Source organism: Athene cunicularia (assembly GCF_003259725.1).
Source record: "Athene cunicularia isolate RWA chromosome 1 unlocalized genomic scaffold, athCun1 chr1_part1, whole genome shotgun sequence".
In the NCBI taxonomy this organism is placed as follows: domain Eukaryota; kingdom Metazoa; phylum Chordata; class Aves; order Strigiformes; family Strigidae; genus Athene; species Athene cunicularia.
Genome location: NW_020799091.1, coordinates 121095703 through 121120714, shown reverse-complemented (window position 1 = coordinate 121120714; position 25012 = coordinate 121095703). Strand labels below are relative to the sequence as shown.

General features: G+C 43.3%; 1 protein-coding gene across 1 annotated transcript; it reads left to right on the top strand.

The window, feature by feature from the left end:
• The first annotated feature begins 693 nt into the window (after nucleotides 1–693).
• On the top strand, nucleotides 694–24301 carry LOC113482354 (cell surface glycoprotein CD200 receptor 1-A-like). The gene is made up of 6 exons (XM_026852912.1): nucleotides 694–826; nucleotides 19413–19727; nucleotides 20501–20752; nucleotides 21554–21653; nucleotides 22600–22651; nucleotides 23965–24301. The coding sequence occupies exons 1-6, from the start codon at nucleotides 739–741 to the stop codon at nucleotides 24085–24087; spliced, it is 930 nt and encodes a 309-aa protein (XP_026708713.1). The 5' UTR covers nucleotides 694–738; the 3' UTR covers nucleotides 24088–24301.
• The last annotated feature ends 711 nt before the right edge of the window (nucleotides 24302–25012 follow it).

Genomic DNA, 25012 nt, shown 5'->3' with positions numbered 1-25012 from the left:
AACACTTTTTCAGTGAAAGATGTGAGCCAGCTTCAATTTCTTTATTATTTCTGTGGAAAAGTATGTAAAATAGGCTTTTCTTCCCCCTCAAAACTCATTTTTTTCCCCCAGGGCCTGGAAAGCCTTCTTGTTCAAGATGAGAACTATGCTGCCAGTAGCTACTGAAGGGAGAAATCATTAAGAATGCCACTTACAGAGAAGACTTGAGACTGTTTATTTTTTTGAGGGAGACATGAGGAGCAATTTTCTTGGAGGCAGTGTCAAAAAAGTGACAAAGAAGTAGCAGTAGTAGTCGTAGTTGTAGTAGTAGCGACAAATATGAAGAAGTTTCTCTCTAGCTTCCCAAGACTAAGATTTCCTTTTTGATACTAAACTCAGCCCTGAATAATCTCCTCCACTTTTACCCCCTCTGAGCTCTGCTGCAGGGTTTATCTCCACTCATCAGCCTCCTGAGGAGAGCCAATGAACGGAAGGCAGAGTTGTTCAGTCGGTTTCCTCAGCGTTCGCCTGGGCTCTCAGCACAGGAAGCCTAGTGCTCTCAAAAGTCAGAAGGAGGAACCTCTCCAGCTTTGAGGAGCCAGTCGATCAGGAGAACTCACAGCTAGAGGAGAGAAGTGGGAAAGGGGAGGAAAAACACTGATGGTGGTTGCTGAGGATGCACTGGCAGGCGAGAAATACTCCTCATGACCACAGCGAGGTTGGTGACGGGATGGATGGAGTGAGGGAGCTGCCTGAGCCATGAAAGCAGGAGCTGCCATGAAGATTGCTGGGAAGACTGTGTGTGTTTTTGTGCTGCTCACCATCACCAAGGTCGCGAGAACAGTAGGTGAGTCTAACTGGGGCCAATCAGCTGTTGGGATGGAAAAGAAAGTGAAATGTGCACAGATATTTTCTTTGTATAAAAGCTATTCATCATGCTGTGATTTTCTTTAATTGCTAAAAGTTATGGAGCACAACTAAAACGTGTTTCCCCAATATCCACTCCTGCTCTTCTTTTCACAGTGGTCAGAAGGCTGATCGGCATTATCCCCGTGACTTCCATGTAGGCAGTTATTTAGTGACCCTTAACTGGGAATGTACCGTTTGTCACAGACAGCCTTTTTACTCAGATCTCTAAATCCACATCATCTGAGAAACTGATCCATTTAGCATATTAAAAATATGCCTGGGAAAGTGTCTGTGAGCTTGAAACTTTTTGCCATGTGGTTTCTGCTGAAGAGAGGGTGCAGATACTCTGAAATAGGGCAAGGATCTCTTAGTCTTTCTGAGGAGTGGTGGAAGATCACTGGTGCACTGACAGCAGGGAGCAGTTTCTGGAATTTCATTCTGAGCCTAATGGTCATGGTCCGTATCAAGAGTGGGAAAGGCTTTTGTATCAAAGACAGTGGCACTCCTAAGCCTTTCTAACCCCGTCTTTTAGTGTAGTTGACTTAGTTTTAATATATTTAACTACAGCAATTAACATCTCCCACATACTGTTTGTTCATTTGCATTTCTACAGCTTGTGCTCTTCCAGACGCCATGCAGCAGTCTGGGGACTTGTTAATGGAACTAGGGATTTGAGCAGCAGTTCCAGAAACTTAAACTATCTATATACAGAGATAGAAGGCAGCTAGGTCTGTGAGATCCAAATTAAATGGGATATCTCTGAATAATATGTAATGTGCATGTGTCCGTATTATAGACAGGTAGAACTAAACTGCATGGACATGAATTATTCCAATTCACTTGGCCAGAAGACAAAAATGGCTCCTTGGTGATATTTTAAAGCATAATGGATGCAGTCATTGTTGGCAGTGAGGGAACACCTGCCAGTGTGTTTAGCTGATGAAATGAGGGATCCAAAATGGTTAGCTCGGCGCTACCCATTGGAAAAAATGGAAACATGATTAAACTTTGCATCAGTAACCTCACAACAGGTGCACTGGAGGTAAAAAACTTGTCTCTCTTCTCTAGTTAAAGAGCTATCATCTTAGAAAAATACTGAGGAACCTGCTCAGGGTCATACAGAGAGATTATGGTAGCATCAGAGACAGTCTACTTTTTCGAATACAGCTGCCCAAAAAGTAAAGGAGTCACAAAACCTGTCACAAAACCTTGAAGAAAATGGGGGCGATAAAAGGGAATCCTACTGGCAAAAATTCTTTTTAAAAATTGACTTTGCTGGAAATATTAAAAAAAAAAAATCAATGCCAAAAGGTTGTGGGTTTTTTTTTTCACCCAAAATGTAATTGGATTTTAACTTCTTGGTGTCTTGGTGATCAACGATATTCCCCTTCAAAGAACACAGAAGAAGATGTTCAAGTAAAATCTAATTTCATGGTTGAACGTTCCCCCCCCCTCCCGGTAAAATCATCACACATTTGATGGTAAGTTTTTAGCGCCCTTAAACTTCTTTCCTTCAAGACCAGGGTGGCTTGTTCTGAGCAAGATGTAGTGACAAGGTTTTTTTCTTCAGAGATCACAGTCTAAATAGGTCAAGCTGATCCATTGCGTCCCCCCCTTCTGAAGACCAGAGCAAGCCACTCTGAATGAAAACAGGTCATGCAGAAACAGTTGTGTGTAAGCAGGCTTTATCTGCATTAGCATTTTCATTAACATTTCCTTAGCTTGTTGTTTTGTGTGGTTTGGTTAGTTTTTACAACAGCAGAAGGGGCAGCTCAGAAGCAAGGCTGAGGTCATTTCAGGGTTGTTGTATCTAGATCTGCCCCCAAGTAGAGTTGGATAATATGCTACTGAAGCTGCCAGTCTGTACTAACAGTCTGTACTAACAATCCTTCTGTGACAGTGGAAAAGACTCAAAATCTTTTTTGGTAACACTCTGAAGACTTCTCTAGTTTAACTAAGCAGACAGGACACTTCAGGTGGTTGTGGACATACTACAAAGGAAAGGGGAAAAGGAACGCAAGATCCTCCATCAGAGGTTCAAGCAACAAATCTCTATTTATTGGATTAACATTTGCAACGTTGGACTGTGTAAGTCCTGCATCTGCAGTTGTATCCTGTGACAATAGATATGACCGAGTGCTTCAGAGGAAGATGCAAGAAATGCAGGCAGTAATTAGATGTGATTCTCTATGGTTGTTCAGTTTTATCAAAAGTAAAAAATTGAACTCAGTGGCATTGCATCACTGCTGGAATGAGAGTGTATGAGGTGAATAAAAATGAAGTAGATTTACAGAGCAACCTGGCTAGAGTTCAAGTTTACCTTCATACAGAACTTTCTCGAAAGCTACTGCTTTCATTTGTTTTCTTTCCTTAATATAACTTGCAAATTCTCTTTCACTAGTGTACTAGTGTTTTATTGCCTTCTTACCTTCTGCCTCCTAGGGGGCTCAAGTGCTCCTGTCTTTGCTGCTTCCTATTCTAGTTTACTGTGGAATCTTGCTCCAGATACAAAAAATCAGAGCCTAATAAACTATTCTGGTAAACTTATATGTGTCTCCATTTCACTATTTCTTTGGGTCTGTATGCTGGAATCATTCTGACTTCTTTGACCATCAAAACAGCTGTATCCAAACATCCTGTTTTTCTTCCCCAAATGCTTAAACAGAATTCTGCACTATTAAATTAAGGACAATTTTTCTTACACACCTACATTGCTCTAGTACAATCTTCAAAGCATATCCTTGTGACATTAACATTTTACTTTGCTGTGGTCCAAACACAATGTCTGGATGTGTCTAGTTTCAAAATCATAGAAACGAAGAAGTTCAGTCTTGCAATTTGACCACATACTCTATGACCAGAAAGCAGCTTTCCTTTAATTGGTAATGCACTTGTAGAAGTACATACTACTTAAACTCACAGTTGATATAATTTGTATTTAAAGGTACAATTGTTCATAAGAAAAAAGTGTAGTGGATCATCTTATGCTGCCTTATCTTTGTATTGAGTAAGAAAATGGTAGGAAGAGAAGTATTATGCTAAATCTGAGCACTAGACAAGGTATGACTGAGACTTTAACTATATAAAAGGGAGGTTCTAAGTGTGTTTCCACAGCAGTCCCTTGTCTGCTTTCTGCAAAGCATGAAGAAGTGGGCATACAACTTACAGTTTGCAGTCAATTAACTATTTTTATCTAGAATAGCAGGAAAACACCACTTGAGCATAAACAAAGGGTACAACTTGTTTTCTTCTCATGAGGAAGAGAGTAAAAGGCAAGTTCAACACGCAGAACAGAATATAAAACATTCTGTAGCTGGTTCTATACTGAGAAGTGGGGGGCTTTTACTCTTCATTACACATGGTGTCCCAGTGCTGCTCTGAAAGAACTACTACACAAGACCCTTTGGCATCCAGTGTAGTTCCCTTTTCCCCTCATCCATTCCCGCTCACATTCTGCAAGGACAAAGATCTAATTACTTTGCACACAGAAGCTTCTATAATAAATGTAATACACAAATTTTATAGCCTGACTGACAACATGTGACAGCGTGTTAAGTTTAGTGACGATTTAGTATCAGTTGAGGATTTGGCTGATGGTGTTTGTTCTGCAAGCTGCATGACTCTAATACAACATTTAAACAATAATTCCTTCATTAAAGAAGTGTCCCCATCCTTTTTTTCTGTGAAATCTTGGACACACAGCCCATATATGTGAAGGTAGAAACAAAACCTCAAAGAGAATCCCTACATCACTGCATCAAATCTCCTTTTTTTTGAATGCATTGTATCATGAAACACTTTTCATAAACAATCTAGGCACCAAAAAAAGAACCCATCTTATCTAAGGGCTAGTTTTAATTCTGATTGAGGCAAGATTCTCTATTCTACTTTTCAGCCTAAATTTGTTGTATTACCTATTATTACTGCTATCACATTTTGAGCTGTTTAATTTCAGCACACATCTACCTTTCTGCTCATCAAGGTTTTCTTTCTGCGTGACATTTTCATTTGTGTATTAATAATGTTATATTGCTCCTGATTTCAACAAATCTCTTCACACACTCCTGATACAAATGCCAATGTCATTAGTAAAATCTTTAAACAGAATTACTGCAAAAATCGTCTGCTAAGAAACATCCTTATCAAGCTACCTTGAACCTGACACCTCCTTTTAACACTGCCTTTTGCTTTCTCTCCTTCATCCAATTCTTTATCCATCATTTTTACCTCATTGCCCTTGTTCTTCATTGTTCTTCATTGTTCTTCAGCTTAATTTATGATTTTCAAGAGGACAAACTATCTCTAACTAGGTGAGATTTTACATCCTTCCTTTGCCTTCAAAGTCAGCTGCCTTGAACGACTGCTTGAAAGAGTACTGGAGAAAGCTAAAGAGAATTAAAAGATCATAGGAAAATTAAAAACTAGGAGCTGGCAACTGCAAAGGTATATTCCTTTGAAGACTGAAACCTTTGTTTCATTATTAAGTTCTGTCAGTGCGCTCACCTCTCCACAACGTACAAAGTCATATTACAGTTTGCAGTCTAAAAAAAATTTCAGCCATGATGCAGACACTTCATACTGGAAAACCAGCCATCTACAATAACAAAGTGTATTTTTGTGGCTGTGTTTTAAGGTTGCTATTTCAGCTCGTATGCGACAGCAGGAAAGAGGTTTATACTGCGATACAGTAACGGTGGCAGCAAAAAATGTGTTAAAAGGAGAACAAAAGAATTTGAGTATGACAAAGAGAGGAATTTCAGAAGATAGGAAAAAAGCCTAAATAGAATGAAATGGGAATAGGAGATCTTTTCAAGGAATAATGATGAGTATAGATAAAAGAGTGTGAGTGGGAAACTAACAATAAAGGGATGTCTCTTCTTGTGTCCTTTTAAAGATGTGTCCATGCTGATAGAGCTGTGATTGCAGCTTCAAGAAACAGTCAGATGAGCTTAGGCCAGCTAGTTCATGTATTTCTATAATGAAAATTAATCTGACTACTCTGCCCTGTGCTGTTGTGGCTATGTTTCCAGAGTCACAGCTATCTCTACCCTAGTACAAAGCACTTCTATTTGTTTGTCTTTGACTTCATTCCAGACAAGCTTTGCTAAGTGTCACAGGCACTCTGTGGCAGGAGAAGGGGAAACCAGATGCAGAGCTCAGCCTGTTCTATGTGGCCTCTTCCAAGCGTCCGGTACTGCCTTTTTGATTATGACTTGCTATGACTCACATAATATATTCATTCCAAGATACAGTTAGTCATTTGCTTGTGGTATGACCATTGTTTCAGTTCATTATACCCCTAAGTTCGATATGTTGCAATCTGCAGTGTGGTGGGGGAGATGTTGTGGTAGATTGTTACTGTAAGAAGTAAAGACACAACAGGATTATGCCTAAGAAAGTCAAGCAGTCTCTTTACACTGCGAAAAACTCTTTACAGCTGAAGTTCTGAAGAGGCTGTCATGGAACTTGAGTCATTTGGGGGGCAAGGGAAAGTTCTACTGTGGGTTAAAACTGCTATAAAGGATAACAGAGGCTGGAAAACTTTCCTATTTGAAAGCAACCAAAAGCACTTCAAGCTCCGTAGCTGTTTTGCAGTTATTCCCCTGAAAATTTTAGTGGCTACAGAATAAAATTTTCCTGGGTTTAAAGTCTTTTGTTCTCTTTTTACGGTGAGAAAGATTCAGAAACAGGAGAAATGACTAAATCAGTGTCACACAGAATCACACAAAATCATCTAGGTTGGAAAGGACCCTGGAGATCATCTAGTCCAACCATTCAGCTAGCATAGTTCCCAAATACAGCACATCCTTAAGCTCTAAATCGACCCGACTCTTAAACACCTACAGGGATGGGGACTCCACCACCTCCCTGGGCAGCCCATAACAATGCCTAACAACCTGCTCTGTAAAGAAATACTTCCTGACATCTAGTCTAAACTTTCCCTGGTGCAACTTGAGTCCATTCCCTCTTGTCCTGTCGCTTACTACTAGGCTAAAGAAGCTCAAACCCAGCTCTCTGCAACCTCCTTTCAGGGAGCTGTACAGGGTGATGACGTCTCCCCTCAGCCTCCTCCTCTCCAGACTAAATCCCCCAGTTCCCTCAGCCGCTCCTCATCAGACCTGTGCTCCAGACCCTGCACCAGCTCCGTTGCCCTTCTCTGGACACGCTCGAGTCATTCAATGGCCTTTTTGGGGTGAGGGGCCCAAAATTGAACCCAGGAATCGAGGGGCGACCTCACCAGTGCCGAGTACAGGGGTCAGATCCCTTCCCTGTCCCTGCTGGCCACGCTATTGCTGACACAAGCCAGGATGCCATTGGCCTTCTTGGCCCCCTGGGCACACTGCTGGCTCATTATCAATCCCCCCCAGGTCCCTCTCTGACTGGCAGCTCTCCAGCCACTCCTCCCCAAGCCTGTAGCGCTGCTGGGGGTTGTTGTGGCCCAAGGGCAGCCCCCGGCATTTGGCCTTATGGAAACTCCCCCAGTTGGGCTCAGCCCATGGCTCCAGCCTGTCCAGGTCTCTCTGCAGAGCCTCCCTACCCTCGAGCAGATCAACACTCCCACCCAACTGGGTGTCATCTGCAAACTGACTGAGGGTGCACTCGATCCCCTCGTCTAGATCATCAATAAAGATGTTAAAACAGGAGTGGCCCCAACACCGAGCCCTGGGGGACACCACTCATGACCAGCTGCCAACTGGATTTAACTCCGTTCACCACAACTCTCTGGGCCCGGCTGTCCAGACAGTTTTTACCCAGCAAAGCGTGTGCCCATCCAAGCTGCAAGCAGCCAGTTTCACCAGGAGAATGCTGTGGGAAACAGTGTCAAAAGCCTTGCTAAAGTCAAGGTAAATTACATCCACAGTCTTTCCCTCATCCAATAAGCAGGTCGCTCTGTCATAGAAGGAGATCAGGTTTGTCAGGCAGGACCTGCCTTTCATAAGCCCGTGCTGACTGGGCCTGAGCATCTGGTTGTCCCTCATGTGTTGCATGATGGTGTTTAGGAGGAGCTGCTCCATCAGCTTCCCAGGCACCGAAGTCAAGCTGACAAACCTGTAATTTCCTGGATCATCCTTGTGACCCTTCTTATAGATGGGCGTCACATTGGCCAATTTCCAATCAGTCAGGACCTCCCTGGTCAGCCAGGACTGCTGGTAAATGATAGAAAGTGGCCTGGCGAGCACCCAGCCAGCTCTGTCTGCACCCTCGGGTGTATCCCATCTGGTCCCATAGACTTGTGTGTGTCCGTGTGATGCAGCAGGTCACTGAATGTCTCCTGGATTGCAGGGGGGTCGTTCTCCCAGTCTCTGTCTTCTGGGAGGCTGGATTTCGTCAATACAGCTAATCTTGTTATTAAAGACTGAGGCAAAGAAGGCATTAAACATCTCAGCCTTCTCCTCATCACTTGTTACCATATTTCCTCCTGCATCTAGCAGGGGATGAGTCTTCCTGGACTTTCTTTTGCTACTGACATACTTACAGAAACTTTTCTTGTTATCCTTGATTGCTGAGGTCAAATTAATTTCTAGCTGGGCTTTAGCCCTCCTGATTTCCACCCTGCATAGCCTCACAATGTCTTTGTAATCACTGTGTGTGGCTAGCCCCTTCTTCCAAAGGCTGTAAACTCTCCTTTTCTCCCTGAGTTGCAGCCAAAGCTCCCTGTTCAGCCAGGGTGCTCTTCTCTGCCACTGGCCTCTCTTACAGCACCTGGGGACTGCCTGCTCCTGTGTCATGAAGGCTTCCTTCTTAAAGAGCACCCAGCCTTCCTGGGCCCCTGGACCCTTCAGGACCATCTCCCAGGGGATCCTTTCAAGCAGTTGTCTAAACAAGTCGGTCAGCCCTTTGGAAGTCCAGAATGTCAGTTCTGCTTCTCCCTCTCCTGGCCTCTCTAAGAATAGAAAACTCTATTAATTCATGATTGCTGTGCCCAAGTCGGCCTCCAACCGCCACATCACCCACCAGCCCTTCTCTGTTCACAAAGAGGAGATCCAACAGGGCACCTTCTCTGGTTGGCTCTCTCACCAGCTGTGTCAGGAAGTTCTCTCCCACACATGCCAGGAATCTCCGGGACTGGTCCCTCTCTGCTGTGTTGTATTTCCAGCAGATCTGGGAAGTTAAAGTCTCCCACAAGTACAAGGGCAAGAAGACCTGTTACAAATAAATAACATTTTTCAAAATCTCCTAGATGCAACAATTTATGAGTTAATAGGAATAATAGCCATAACTGTAGTACAAGCCAGCTTCCATTTACAACCTCACCCATTTCCTCTCTACCATTAAACTTTAGGGGTCGAAATCTCTGAGTCTCTGGTGGAACCCCAAGTTGCTCTTTTCTTGGGCTCTGTAATGGTTTTAGTGGCATTCTGTGAGCTGTGAGGAGAAAATCAAAGTACTGCTTTCAAACTAATCTGGAAGGACAACTGAAGTGAACCAACATGATTTATACTGACAGATGAGTTTTTCACAAACTATTCCAAATACATTCAACCCCTCCCCAAACCTTTCAAGCAGATATACTAAAGAGGCAGTTGAAAGTTCAGCTGGAGCATCCAAAGAACTAGAAAACCTAAGTTTTGTGTAATTAACTTTGTCAAGTTGTGTAAAAACTTTGTCAAAGTCTTCCTCAGAGGCACCAGACCTGACTTTGTTGTGTTTCTCTATCCCCTTATTCAGAGCTGGAATTCTGTAACCTCGGCTGGCCTTTGCCCAGTTCCTGAACATTCACAACATTATAATAATAGTCTTAATGAGCATCAACTTCAAATTATTAGTCAAAGCATTGCTATTAGCCTTTTTGAGAAAACTACAGTTGGTTTTACCTTAATAATATTGTCTGAAATCTCACTGTATTCTGGAATCTAGGTGAATGAACCATTCCAGCTTAACCACTTTTCCTTCTACTTAACTGTGTTCTTCGGAAAAGTTTTTGAACTTGCAAAATGAACACAGTTCACTGCATTTTAATTACTTAAGGATTCCTTTAAAACCTTTTGCTTTTTCTTTTTGATGATTAAGTATCCTTTGGGTGAAGACATTTCCAAACCTAGACCTAGCTCCTGCAGGCTGATAGGAGGTGTAGCTGCAATATTGCCCGCACTACACTACACCGTACAGTGCTGTAATGTCTTAGTTACTCCAGCTGTACAACACGGAAATTAGAGTGTAATTCTGGAAATTTTTTTCTGCTGGTAGAAGAGGAAAATTAGGTGGGGATAGTATTTCACTGAAGCCATCCACTTCCCATTTTTATTAACTAAAGGAAATGATCCTTAGCTTCCTGCTGCTCGGTACTGCCAGGATTCAACAATTAATCTTTCCAAGCATGGCTGAAGGAGAAAAGTGCTATCTAGTCACACCATTTGCTGATACACAAATTACCCACCAGCCCCACAAATACTTGTTTCCTTAATTGGATTGTCAGCAGTATTCTGTGATACACTGGACACTGTGTATCAAGCTGTGTCCCGTCTCTCAATCACGACACACTGGAAGTGGTTTTAAATGACGAGTTTTTTTCTGCTTAACTGTAACTTCAGGGAAATGTGAGGTGTGTGTTTTAAACTCAAATGAATTTACCAAGAGAGGAACTGAAAGAAGCCTTTTGTCTCGTGATGGCTTTTGGATGTATGTTCTCTGAATGTCTCTGAAAATTGGACAACAAAGTGTTTCATCTCCCAGCTTAACACTGTCTAGAGCCTCAGAGCTCCTAGTCATGTCACCAGTATGGCTGACCTCATCTAAAAATGACTAAGCAAACCTAAGCATTCAAACAGCCTCTGTGCTGGGGCCTGGGGTTTCCTTGGATAATGTTAACGAAGGTTGTACAGGCATGACAATGTGCATATTTAACCATTCACACTTTCACTTATCTGTTAAAGCAGTATCATTTTACTTGTCTTTCAACTCTATGTCTCCTAAGCTGCCCATTGCAATGTACAAGTTCCCCAAACCAATGGCTTGTGTACTTCAAGACTGGAAAGAAAGAGGGAGTGGAAGTGGTGCTTTCTGCTATGCCTTTCTGTCATATTCTGAATGAATCAGGTACAATTCACTTAAAATGATGAGACACATCTGTCAGCTTAAAATCTGCTGAATTACGTTTAAGTACAATTTTAGGTTTACGATAAATTCGCAGAAGGATTCTCAATTCCCCTGTATCTTGTTTTTAATTTAGAAGGCTTTCAGCAAGGCAGGAGGGTTTTTTTTCCCCAGGTGGTAGATTAATAAATTAAAAAATCTTCTTGTTTATCCTATCCTTACATACACTTTCCTAGTATTGTAAAGAAGCCTTATAAACCTAACAAAATTAAACTGCTTTCACTTTACTGCCCTCTTTCATTGCTACAGTACAGGTAAGTGGCATCAGTGTAAATATTAATTGTGTACTTTCTTCCTTGCTTTGCTTCTTTTCTCATGCATGCTGCTGGAAACCTGATCTTTAACTTCTTTTACAGAGGAAGAATGCGTATGCCAAAAATCCTGACAGGTTTGGTTAATTTTTATTTCTGAAATGACTTTGAAGACCTGCTCTTAAGGCGGAGCAGAGAATATGTTTCTATCTCTGTAGAACAGACATATATCATTAGGAGGAAGTCTTATTCTATATAATGACCCTGTTAGCCTGTTTGCCTTCTCCCAAGAACTGTCTAAAACTCTGACTGTCTTTGTGTTGAAGGCAGAGAAAGAAAAAAAAAATGGTAAGGGAGCATGGTGTAACTGCAGATCCTGCACCTATTTTGATCCTTTTCTGGTTCGGTGTGGCGTGGAAGCATGTTGTGATGGCAGAGTGCTGTGGACACCTCCTAGACTGAGCCCCAACACCAGCATAGCCAGGCTGATAGTTCTGCTGGGCATTTTCTCACCAGCCCTGTTTGACAGCTGTGTGGATTATCATGTGCTTCCATTTCTGTAGATGCTCACTCACATTACCATGTGGTGCAGAAATCTTCCAGTATGCTTGCTATTCTCCCAAGAAAGCCCATGTTAAAAGAGAGCTCTGCACCTTTTAACATGCATCTTTTACCACAGAGCATAGTGCTAAGTTCAGATAATTTAAGGTTCTGACTGTGTGAGCTAAAATCTTGTCACTCACAAGCAAAATAGGACTGGGCCTGGGTAATACTTGATGAGAAGCTTCCAAACCATAAAGAATAGTGTTAGCCACTTCATAACAGTTTCCGATGAAAAGGTGATTTGCCTTTCTTTCTATTTCAACCTAAAATATAGTTTAATAAATGTCAAGACTTGATGGTTTTCACCTTTATTTAAAAGCAGTCCAAAATGGATATTCTCAGAAATTAATCTGTTAATAGCTATGGGAACCACTAGCACAAAGGCAGTTCTTTAAATAGAAACTATCCTCATCTCTATCCTGTCCCTCTTGGTCAGTGATAGCATTTCATTTAATTTGGAGGTGCTGATGGGACCTCATGGTGGGCTGAAGTTGGACGTGCTCTGCTTTCTCTTTCTAGTGAGCACACCAAAAGCCATCTAGTCTCTAAAAGTATCTTTTAGTAGAACATAAACCAATATGCTAGAAAGTGATAGCTCTTTGGGGAACACAGAATTGCTGCCTATATTACTAATAATAATTTTTAAAAAAAGGCCTAAAAATAACTCTCCCCTGCTCTCTGTAACCCAGTAGCTTTTGGTGACTTGTCAGGCTGCACAGATTCCACATGATCTCTCCTAAACTCATTTTTCCATCACTTCCATGACTTCTTGTGGGACTGCTCCAACTAAGCCCTTTGCCAGGGTCTCCCCATCTGCTTTCTTTGCCCTCCTTATGCTGCCTGCCAGAGTCTGCACTCCCGGGTATGTACTCAGGCACTCTGAGGGAAGGCACAACCTCCCCTTCCCTCCGAGAATTTCACTAAACCTAAAGAGTATGCGTCTGCTCTACAGGAGAAATAAGCAAACAAAACTATTCCCTTCTGTTAAAGAGGAAATGTTCAGTGCTGCCGGTGTTTTAATTCAGACCTGTCACTGCACCACTGTTTTCTGGAATGGTGCTTTCATGCAGTAACATGGCTAAAAGTCACTCACTAAAATTTCCTCTGTGGTAGATGACTGGTTTATGACCCGTGCATTAGGGCATATATGCCATACACATCAGCGTTTATCTGTTCAACCAAAGGTTTGGAAACAAGCCAGTGTGTTGCACTGCTGCTTCTCTTAAGGTGAAATCCTGTGTTATCGCTGAGCTGAACTGACAGCTTGCTGTAGCTGAAAAAGGGGATAACCAGTGCAGTGAAGGCCTCACTCTCTGTGGACCTGCAGAGAACAAGACATTTGAAGAGGTGTGAGCTATCAAGCTCATCGTAGTGCAGACATAACTGTAGGATGATAATTAAATGTCAGTACTGTTAACTGTTTCACTGCACACACAAGGGATGATGTGAAGGATTGTATAGCTACACATTTATTGTAAATAACTTCTCATTTTCAGGCTTATTCTTCACAAATGAGTGGACTCTGGAAATACAGCCATCATTTTTTTCTGTTAGCCAGAAGGAGAGGAGTTCAGGAGCCCAGGAGCACGTGCTGTCTGTCACACTGACATAGAAAATAGGCAAGTCAGGTTCCAGAAGTTCTGTACAGCTCCAGGCTGAACCATCCTATTTTGATTGTGGATGTAACTCCATCATGAGCAGGTTTCACCTTGGAGACTCACCTGAGATGTGCGTATAGTAGGAAGCCTTTAGACTGAGGTCCTCCAATTTGACTCTGGCCACTAAAGTTCATCTAATTGTAATGCAAATAATATTATGCCTTCCCTCATTGTCTCTCCTTGATGTTGAAGAAGATTTTAAGCCATGTCTGAGGAGGTTCTCAAGCTCTATTCCAGTTCATTGAATGCACATTCCAATGCACTGACAGATCCCACTTTTATGTTTGAAAATGGACATATCCTCTCTCAGGAAAAAACAAGCTCACTTGAGGAGTTTTCATTTGTGTTACAAAAATGTCCTGATTACTGTTATCATGCTAAGATTACTGCAATTGAAAAAAAAATGGGGAAAGACTTTGCTCTGTTTTTTTTAACGCAGTTGATATAGTGTGTTTTACAGCTTTTGTGGATGATGAGTTGCACCACTTCTTTGGCAGTGTCACTGATGAGAGGAAAATCCTCTCCCAGCCTCCCTCACCCTCACCCTCCATGGTGCCCCTTCACAATAGATTCTGGGCCCTGGAACTTTTGAACAAAGAAGAGAAGGAGGAAGAAAATGAGACAAATGAAGATGACCAAGGTCCACCAAGGCCAGGTCATTTCAGACCAGGTATTAAAGCCAGCTCTGAAAAGAACCCCAGAAGAGTCATTGTCACTCTAAGGGGTGTCGAAGGCCCCATATGCAGACCAGACCCACTTCATAGGGAAGTCTGCTGCCTCCCTGGGGCCCGCATCAAGGACCTCACAGCAACACTCCCCACCCTAGTGAGACCCAAGAATTACTACCCTCTCCTGGTTTTTCAGGTAGGTAGTGATGACATCACCAGGAGAAGGCCTAAAGCAATGAAGAGAGACTTCAGGTCGTTGGGAAAACTGCTTAAGGGGTCGGGGGCACAAATTGTGTTCTCCTCCATCCCTTTGGTTGGGGGGGATGGATGAGGAAGATTACAGGAGAATTCAGCAGATGAACGAGTGGCTCCAAGACTGGTGTCACTGTCAGGGCTTTGGATTCTTCAATCATGGGTTGGTATACAGGGCACCTGACATTTTGACATTAGACAGAATGCACCTGTCCTGGAGAGGGAAGAGGATCTGGGGCAGGAGTTAGCTGGGCTCATTGACAGAGCTTAAAACTGGATTTGGAGGGGGGAGGGGGCAAAACATCAGCCCATCTGAAGTGCCTGTATACCAATGCACACAGCATGGGTAACAAACCGGAGGAGCTTGTAGCCATGATGAAACAGGAAAATTATGAGTAGTGGCTATTACAGAAACATGGTGGGATGTCTCCCATGACTGGAGTGTGCCAGTTGATGGGTACAAGCTCTTCAGGAGGGACAGACAAGGCAGGAGAGGTGGTGGGGTGGCTGTTAGGGACTGTTATAATTGCTTTGAGTACAAGTGTAGTGAAGACAGGGTGGAGTGTCTCTGCATTAGAATCATTAGGAAGGCCAACAGGGCAGATGTTGTAGTAGGAGTCTACTACAGGCCACCCAACCAGGACAGAGAGATGGACGAGATATTTTATAAGCATTTAGGTGAAATCACATGATCGCTTGCCCTTGTTCTTGTGGGAGACTTAAACTTCCCAGACATCTGCAGGAAATACAACACAGCAGAGTGAGACCAGTCCAGGAGATTCCTGGCATGTGTGGGAGACAACTTCCTGACACAGATGGTGAGAGAACCAACCAGAGAAGGTGCCCTGTTGGATCTCCTCTTTGTGAACAGAGAAGGACTGGTGGATGGTGTGGCGGCTGGAGGATGACTAGGGCACAGCGATCATGAATTAATAGAGTTTTCTATTCTTAGAGAGGCCAGGAGAGGGAGAAGCAGAACTGACATTCTGGACTTCCAAAGGGCTGACTTTGTCTTGTTTAGACACCTGCTTGACAGGATCCCTTGGGAGATGGTCCTGAAGGGTCCAGGGGCCCAGGAAGGCTGGGCGCTCTTTAAGAAGGAAGCCTTAATGACACAGGAGCAGGCAGTCCCCAGGTGCTGTAAGAGAGGCCAGTGGCAGAGAAGAGCACCCTGGCTGAACAGGGAGCTTTGGCTGCAACTCAGGGAGAAAAGGAGAGTTTACAGCCTTTGGAAGAAGGGGCTAGCCACACACAGAGATTACAAAGACATTGTGAGGCTATACAGGGTGGAAATCAGGTGGGCTAAAGCCCAGCTAGAAATTAATCTGGCTTCAGGAGTCAAAGATAACAAGAAATATTTCTATAAGTACTGCAGCAGCAAAAGAAAGACCAGGGAGAGTCTCCATCCCCTGCTAGATGCAGGAGGAAACATGGTAACAAGAGATGAGGAGAAGGCTGAGGTGCTTAATGCCTTCTTTGCCTCAGTCTTAATAACAAGACTAGTTGTATTGAGGGAATCCAGCCTCCTCAGCCAGAAGACAGAGACTGGGAGAACAATCCCCCCCGCAATCCAGGAGACAGTCAGTGACCTGCTGCATCACGTAGGCATACACAAGTCTATTGGACTGGATGGGATACACCCGAGGGTGCAACAGAGCTGGCTGGGTGCTCGCCAGGCCACTTTCTATCATTTACCAGCAGTCCTGGCTGACCAGGGAGGTCCTGACTGATTGGAAATTAGCCAATGTGACGCCCATCTATAGGAAGGTCGAAGGGGTGATCTGGGAAATTACAGGCCTGTCAGCTTGACTTCGGTGCATGGGAAGCTGATGGAGCAGTTCATCCTAAACACCATCATGCAACACATGAGGGACAACCAGATGCTCAGGCCCAGTCAGCACGGGCTTATGAAAGGCAGGTCCTGCCTGACAAACCTGATCTCCTTCTATGACAGAGCGACCTGCTTATTGGATGAGGGAAAGGCTGTGGATGTTGTCTACCTTGATTTTAGCAAGGCCTTTGACACGGTTTCCCACAGCATTCTCCTGGTGAAACTGGCTGCTTGCAGCTTGGATGGGCACACGCTTTGCTGGGTAATAACTGTCTGGATGGCCGGGCCCAAAGAGTTGTGGGGAACAGAGTTAAATCCAGTTGGCATCCAGTCACAGGTGGTGTCCCCCAGGGCTCGGTTTTGGGGCCACTCCTGTTTAACATTTTTATTGATGATCTAGACGAGGGGATCGAGTGCACCCTCAGTCAGTTTGCAGATGACACCCAGTTGGGTGGGAGTGTTGATCTGCTCGAGGGTAGGGAGGCTCTGCAGAGAGACCTGGACAGGCTGGAGCCATGGGCTGAGCCCAACTGGGGGAGTTTCACTAAGGGCAAATGCCGGGGGCTGCCCTTGGGCCACAACAACCCCCAGCAGCGTTACAGGCTTGGGGAGGAGTGGCTGGAAAGCTGCCAGTCAGAGAGGGACCTGGGGGGGATTGATAATGAGCCAGCAGTGTGCCCAGAGGGCCAAGAAGGCCAATGGCATCCTGGCTTGTGTCACCACTGGCGTGGCCAGCAGGGACAGGGAAAGGATCTGACCCCTGTACTCGGCACTGGTGAGGCCGCCCCTCGATTCCTGTGTTCAGTTTTGGGCCCCTCACTACAAAAAGGCCATTGAATGACTCGAGCGTGTCCAGAGAAGGGCAACGGAGCTGGTGCAGGGTCTGGAGCACAGGTCTGATGGGGAGCGGCTGAGGGAACTGAGGGGTTTAGTCTGGAGAAGAAAGGCTGAGGGGAGACCTCATCACCCTCTACAGCTCCCTGAAAGGAGGGTGCAGAGAGGGGGGATGAGTCTCTTGAGCCAAGGAACCAGCACCAGGCCAAGAGCTGTGCCAGGGCAGGGTCAGACTGGCTCTTAGGAAGTATTTCTTTGCAGAAGGGGTTGTTGGGCGTTGGAATGGGCTGCCCAGGGCAGGGGGGGAGTCCCCATCCCTGGAGGGGTTGAAGAGTCGGGTTGACCCAGCGCTGAGGGATCTGGTGGAGTTGGGAACGGTCAGGGTGAGGTTCATGGTTGGACTGGAGGAGCTTCAAGGGCTTTTCGAACCAAGATGGTTCTGTGATTCTGTGATTCTTCAGTTGGTTATTTATACATGTACATGCATTGTGGATTTGGGGGATTGTTTGCTTTTAATTTCAGTAGGACCCAAATGACACAAAATTCCCATTCCCTCACCTACTCTTCATAATGTTTTACAACCTGTGCCTCAGAAATTCTTGTTTTCTATGTTTCAGAAGTGTCTTACGAAGGAGGGTGGGCTGCATATGTAAGCGTAGGCAATGCTAATGCACATATAAGTTACAGTTGATCTTTCTTTCACCTCTGAGTGCTTGCCCATATATACCTTTACTGCGAACAAACCCCATCACAGAACACTTTATTAAGGAAGAGGTCCCAATATGACAGAAACAAAGCAAAAGAGCCAACTGTCCCAAAGTTGACATCATGTCGAGGGCCTTCAATGGTCAAGGAGATAGTGAAATGAATCTCAGGGTTAGAAACTTGACCCCTTGGATGTGTCAGCTGAAAACACAGGCAGATGAAGGGTCCCAAACCTGGTCAATATAAAGAAAGAAAGCCTGACTCATGTTCAATATGTGCAAAAATGTATCAGTCCTGAAAGGTTGTGGAAAAAGAAAACATGGGCAAATTAGTTTCTTGGCTAATAAGAAATTCAGGGACCCATAAATAAAACCAAAAAATTTAAAAGAAATTAAAGGCAATCCTGAGGGTGTAAATTGTTTTCAACAAACACAACACACAGAGGAGCCCTAATATTATTTTGGCTCTCCACCCTTTAATGGCCAATGTGATAATCTCCAAAAAGGACAAGAGGACTAGGTCCAAGCTTTTCCATACAGATAGCTAGCTTCAAGGACATAGTTCATGGATCATGAAAAGATAAAGAGAGGAGGTGTGGTGCCTGACTCCAAGCAAGAGTAATCTTTTAAAACCCAAAAGACTGTCATAGAACAGAAAAAAAAAAACCAAACCAAACCAAAACAAAAAAACCCACAAAAATCCCCAAAGAAAAACCAGAACATTTCCAAGCAAATGCAAACTGGAATTCAAGAACAAGACATACTCACTATTAGAGCATCAACACAGCTGATACATCAACTGAATAAAATTTCTTTGCAATCCTACCCTTGCAAGGAACATGCACATGAGTGTGGGCGTATTTTACACCTTTGTAACTGCGTGCCTGGCACAAAGATGGGTAGGACTTCCATGCATGTCCTGTGGGGACCACTGCAGTAAAAAAAAAAATACAATCACAGTGTTAATGCCTATGTACATGTACACATTGTGTATATTCATTGTGTGAATGTTCACAAAGATTCGATAATGAAAAGACTGCCCTAAGACATGAGGCAAAAACCTTTCCTCCTACACGAAGCTCCACCATTATTATCTACACCGTTGTCATGTCTGAGAGGTGTAGACAAGGCCTTTGCCCACAGGGTTGGGTTTCGTATGAATGCAGAAGTCAAAGTTGTTTACTTTGTTGGTAGCAACAGTTCCAGAGAAAAGTCACGTGGCCAAATCCAACAGTCAAATTTCCATCTTTTCAGCCTGTAAGTAATCACAACCCTGTGAGCAAACACTGCAGGATTTGCCAAGAGAGACACATTGTTTGGATGCTGAACTGCTTAAGACAATGGGCAGAAGTAGGGTCTTCCTCCAATATCTGTCTTATCCACTGAGATGAGTCCCAGTGGGAAATTTGTTGTGAATATTGAGGGAGCAGGCTGTGATAGGCCACTGGTTGCATAAACCACAGCTGTAATACAAAATGACAGACCTTACAGATGAGCACAGACAGGGTCTAATGCTGGTGTGTAAAGTGTAGACATGTCTTTGTGAAGCACAGACCAGAACTCCAAGGCTGTGAGTGACATCCCTGGGCACCTTCTCACACGTCCTTCTCCTTGTTTCTCTCCTTCAGGGAACAACAGAGTGACAGAGACAGCAACAGTAGGTAGCAGCCCTGTGCTCACCTGCTCTCCCAAAACAAATGCAACTATGGTAACATGGAAAATAATGCCCAAGTTTGGAGGGCACTGCGCCTTGGGGTACAGGGCTGATCAGAACAAGACAGACAGAACAAACTGCAGTGACAGAATCAACTGGAAATTCAGACCAGATCGAGATCCCACCCTTGAGATACGGCAGGTGGAAATAGCTCATGAGGGAGATTACACCTGCGAACTAGTAAAAACAGAAGGGAATTTCCACAAGACGTACCACCTGACTGTGCTGGGTAAGGGACTTCTTCCTCATTTTACAGTTCTCCAGAGGACAATGTCTGGGCTTGGACATACAAAGCTCCTCACCCCATGCACCAGGGGAAGCATGCAGTAAGAAAGAAGAGCTTTCTGCCTGGGATAAACCATCATGCCTTTCATTGATAGGAGCTCTGGTTCTCCTTTCTCTTTATTTCCCAAAACTCTTCTCCTTTCTGCTGCCCCCTTTCCCACTATCGAGTTAGAAATGAGAGGTGTCAAGCAATATCCAATATACTAACAGAGGATTCTGTGTATGCTTCTGGTTACTCTGTAGACTCAATCATCAATACACTAATTTAAGAGAACTAAAGCCTGGGAGAGTAACACTTCCAAGTGCTGAGGTGTTCTGTCAAACACAGGATGTTCTTATCCAGACAGTAAGAACGGCCCCATTTCCTCTTATGCTGGCGTTCAAGTACATTTTAAAGCACATGTATGATGGCTGCTTAGGACAAAAGTGTGATTCAGCCCTGTATTTGGGATAATTCCCTACTGCAGTGTCCAGGGAATCCTCCTCTAACAGTACATGGCTGTGGTAACTCACCTGAAAGGGGGACAGTTGTCCAAAAGGAGAAAAGAGGCCCAATCTTTGTGTCCTGTGGCTCTGGCCCATGTCGCTGTAACTGGACGGCACCTCCAACCTTCTTCTCCTCTTTTCACTGTGTTGGTTGTGGGTAGAGAACAAGAGGATCCTGCCCCAGCTGAGGCAAACTAACTCCACGCATGTCCCCTTCCTGATGCTTTGCAGCCCCCCCGAGGCTGACCCTGTACTGTGATGACCACGGGGTCCCTGTGTGCCAGGCAGTGGCAGGGAAGCCGCCTGCTCAGATCTCGTGGGTCCTGGAGAGCACCTCCACCCCCAGGGAAGAAGCCCACGACAACGGGACAGTGACTGTTCTCAGCAAGTTCACAGCACACAGCGCCAACAGGACTAATACGACCTGCATTGTGTCCCACCCAGCTGGGAACCAGAGCAAGTCCATAGCCTGTCGTCCCCCGGGTAAGCTTCCCTCTGTGTGTTTGGAGTTCAAAACCCCAGTTAGCCTTGTGTGCACAATCTTGTTCCTTCCAGGAAGGAAAATCTATAGAGCTAGAGGATCCTTCAATGAAGTCTTTTATAGACAAGAGTACCATCCCCAACTGCCCTTGCCCAGAAGCATTACCAGCTTCTTTGTGTTCTAGGCACTATTTCCTAGTGGTTTCTTCCCTAAGAGGGAGATACATAAGTGTCGTAATGTTCTTTTAGTAAGTGGAAATATTGTTGGAAACAGAGACAAAGCAGTCATGATCTTAGTGTTAAAATAATCACTTGGAAGCAGAATACCAGCAAAATTATTTTTAGATGCAACTGTAAAGGCTCGTCCTCAGATCATGGTGAGAGAAAGAGAACCAACTCTTGTGGGGCCAATGGGAACAAATAAATCACTTCATTCTGAGTTGTGAATCTCTGACACTGTATGACATTTGGGTTTTCAGGTTTTTTGTTGCTTTTGAGAACTATATATGAGTTGCAGTACTGAGATGTGCTGAGTCCTGGAGAGGAGCTCAGCTATGGCTTAGTTAAAAAATATCGTGTCCGCTGGGGGATTTGTGGGATCTGCTTTTGTCTCTGACACAGACACCGTCTGTGTTTCTCAGACAAGTTTCATTACTGACCTTCACTTCTGATGAAGGGGATTATATTTATTTCACAAGCATGCTGAAAATGTGTTTATGTGCTAAAACAGCTTTAATCCTATACTAAAATAATAAAGAAACTGAGCAGTAGAAGATACAACTAAGGCTAACTCTTTCTGTTTAGGGAATGAAAGCGTTAACCCGCATGTCTACATCATTCCTTGTTTCCTGAGCATTATCACCTCCATGGCTCTCATTTATTGTTTTAAGCTCCACAGTGACAGGTATGTATGATAGAGAGCTAAGGAAATATTGTTTGGTGCTAGAACGAATCTTTAAGTAATGTTTGTGTCTTGGAATCATATGATTCTGTCAGTCTGTGCTGCTATGAATATCTGAATTAACTGTAAGCATTTCTATACTATGGGCACTGTGCATTGCACACATCACCACTGCACTTGAGTAAAATATAAAGGGGCAGAGGTTGGCAAAGGATCCTTACTGCATTGCCTGCTATGCTAAAGGGGAGCTCTTCATTCTTGTAGGGAACTGGGAGAGTAAAGCTGTTCTTTAGATACTGTGAGAGTCTGTCAGTGTCTCTATTGTTTAGATCAGGGGTTTGGTTCTGCTACCTAAGAAGTTCTATTAAGTGCCAGAGGACTGACCAGTGCTGTCCTGCCATATCAACAGACAAGACAACAGATTGTGTCTGTAGTTATGAAAAAGCTCCCTGGGTGAAGCAGGACTTTAGCCCCTTTAGGATTTACTTTGGACAAAAAAGAAGTTCCAAGGAAAAACTATAGAAATTATTTGTGCAGAGGAAGGCTGAACTAGCACCTGTATTGAAAATTTCAGCTATGTTACCTTTTTCCCCTATTCCAACACTGGTTTTCTCCCAAACATTCTCCATCAGAGTTGAAGAATTAGTTTAACACAACTTCACTAACTGCAAATTGTACATCCTTCCAGCAGACTCTGATGTTAATCTTCTGCTTCTACTTTGTGCTTAAGCTCCCACAAACATGAGAAAAGACCTCTAAAGAAAGTCAGGGTGCCATAATTTCAGGATCAAAGGTCAAGGAAGGAGAGACACGAGAAGACTTTTGGCTTTATTCTTGACAAGAAAAATAAATGTTTCATAAGCTTGTGATCAAAGAAACCAGGCTGTGATCCAGCCAAGCCTCAGATTGAGGAAGGAGTCTGCTTTAATACTTGTTTTCTTTTTCACAGACTGTGCCACAAAACCAAACCTCCTGAAACTGCTCCTACACATTCACCACAGGTAAGGACAATGACACAAATTAAACCATCACCAAATCAGAGATCTTCTGGTAGCTCTGAAAAGATGGTCAATAAAGGAAAACAACTAGATTTTTACTCTGTGTTCAGCAGGTGCTACCGTGTCTTGTATGTTTGCTCTTAGCTGTATCTCAGGACAAAACATCACCATAATTTTGATTTGGAGCAAACATTAGAGGCAAGTTCCAACAGCAAAGGCTCAGCAACTGCCATCCTTTATCTTAGCAAGGATTGAGTCCCACCACATCTCTATGGTCATATCACATACACTGACCACAACTGCTGGACAAACAGTACTCAGGAAGGGAGGCAGTATCATGGGCTGGGGAATATTAAGAAAGTTATTAGTAAACAAGAGGATTAAACAACAAAATTAGCAGACACAGGAAAAAAAAAAAAAAAAGAATATCCCTCTTGGTGTCCAGAGTGATAATGTGCAAGTGTTAAAGGCCACTCTTGATCTTGTATGGTCAATCCACAATCAAAGAACCAACCATACTCAAGACAAAAGATTTTATAAACCAATGGAGGGAGTGCTGAGTTGCAAGCTGGAAGGTATTCTTGAATTCCCTCTGCTGTTCCAAGCTTCCTGTATAGCTGAGTGATTCACTCATCAACTCTGTGTCTCTGTTCTCTGCTACCAAGTATAAATAACAGCATTTCTATGCAGGCAAGACATGTTACGTCTATATTGCGAATATCTGTGCACCTACAGTAGATATTAGGCTCAAATTTTGTTATCCACTTAAAAAGGTGCATCAGGTTTGAGTTTGGAAAAGACTTAGTCCATTCTAGTTATTATTATTATTCCTCCTATTCTGTTGCCGTACCTCCCAGATGTTGCTGACAGACACAATTGCATTAATGTAAAATAATGGGTTAAGTACCACTGTTCCTGCTGTCACATCACACAATTTTCATTGGCATCTCTGTAGACAGAAACTGTAGATTGATGGAGGAATCAATCATGGTCAAGACTCCAACAAGTTATTTGCTCTTTCTAGAGAATTAGACCATAATAAAATTTTTTTCAGCCCAAAATAAGTCAGGTAGAAGGAAAGGGATTCAGGCAAACCAATACCTCAGCTTTACTCTCCAAATCTTTGACAGAAACAGCAATACAGGTTCTTTGGTAGAAAAAGCAATAGAGGTTGTTTTTTTTTTCTTGAGTCCAAGAGGAGTAAATACGGGAGCACCATTCCTCAGTTACATTCTTCAGTTCAGACAAAAGGCTTGCAGAGTCTCGCCAAACTAAACTGCTCCTTATATTTACAGTTTTTGGTTTTGTTTCTCTAGGATGACACAGTGGAAGTGGAACCTTATACTACTTATGTACAAAAGGAAAACATTATTTACAACTCAGTGTCTGATCTGACAGCGGGGCAGAATCTTCCACAAAGACTGTCACCAGCAACTTGAATGATTCGACACTGGAGAGGGAGAGAGACACTTTATGAAAGACTGGTTATAGACAGAAACTTCTCAGAGGATTTCTTTGGATTTGGGGGCAACATAGCTCACAAGGTCTGTTTAAACACCTGTGCTTGCTGATGAGTCTGCATAGTTCTCTTTTTTCCCTGTTTTGCCTTCTTCCTTGGGAAAGGAAACAGGTTATTCCTTTGGGAGCACGTGACTGACCCCATGCCATAGTTTTTCCTGGAAAAGCTGTTGTGATCAGTCTTCCCTTTGCTGTTCTTGCCTTGGAGATCCTAGTTTTGGCAGTCACTTCTAGGCATTACTTTGAAGCACTTGACACTATGTTGCACACCTTTGGGAGATGGGAGAAGTGTTATGTCTGAACTAAAATGAAACACTCTTCAACCAACAGCCACTTTTTTTCCAATTCACAAATTACTACCATAGGGCCTGAGTACTGATCATCACAGAATAGCTCAAATGGTGGAAGATGCTGGTAGGGAGGACCTTTAATACCCCGGTTCTAAAAATGGAAAAGAGTGATGACTTTAGAAGGTCAACCACTAAGAAAGAGACTTTACTACCATGATGAATTTACTTGTTGGGTTCATATTCAGTATTTCTGTTAAATGTGTTCATTCTCAGATTATTGTTATGATTACTTTTCCATAAGTTTCTCTCAAAATATGGCATCGTCCTCTTTCGTAAGAGTATCAGCATTACGATACTGTAAAAGAATTATGTTACACAAACATCAAGTATTTCACACAATAAAACAAGTTCAAATATATCCTCTATCACTGTGCAATAATGTCCAAAAAGGATAAAATGCTTTCTAATTCTAGTCGTATTTATTTTAACTACCACAATTGAAGATTTTTTTTCATTGATATGTCTGAATGTTTTATTGATATTCTTTTAAATATAT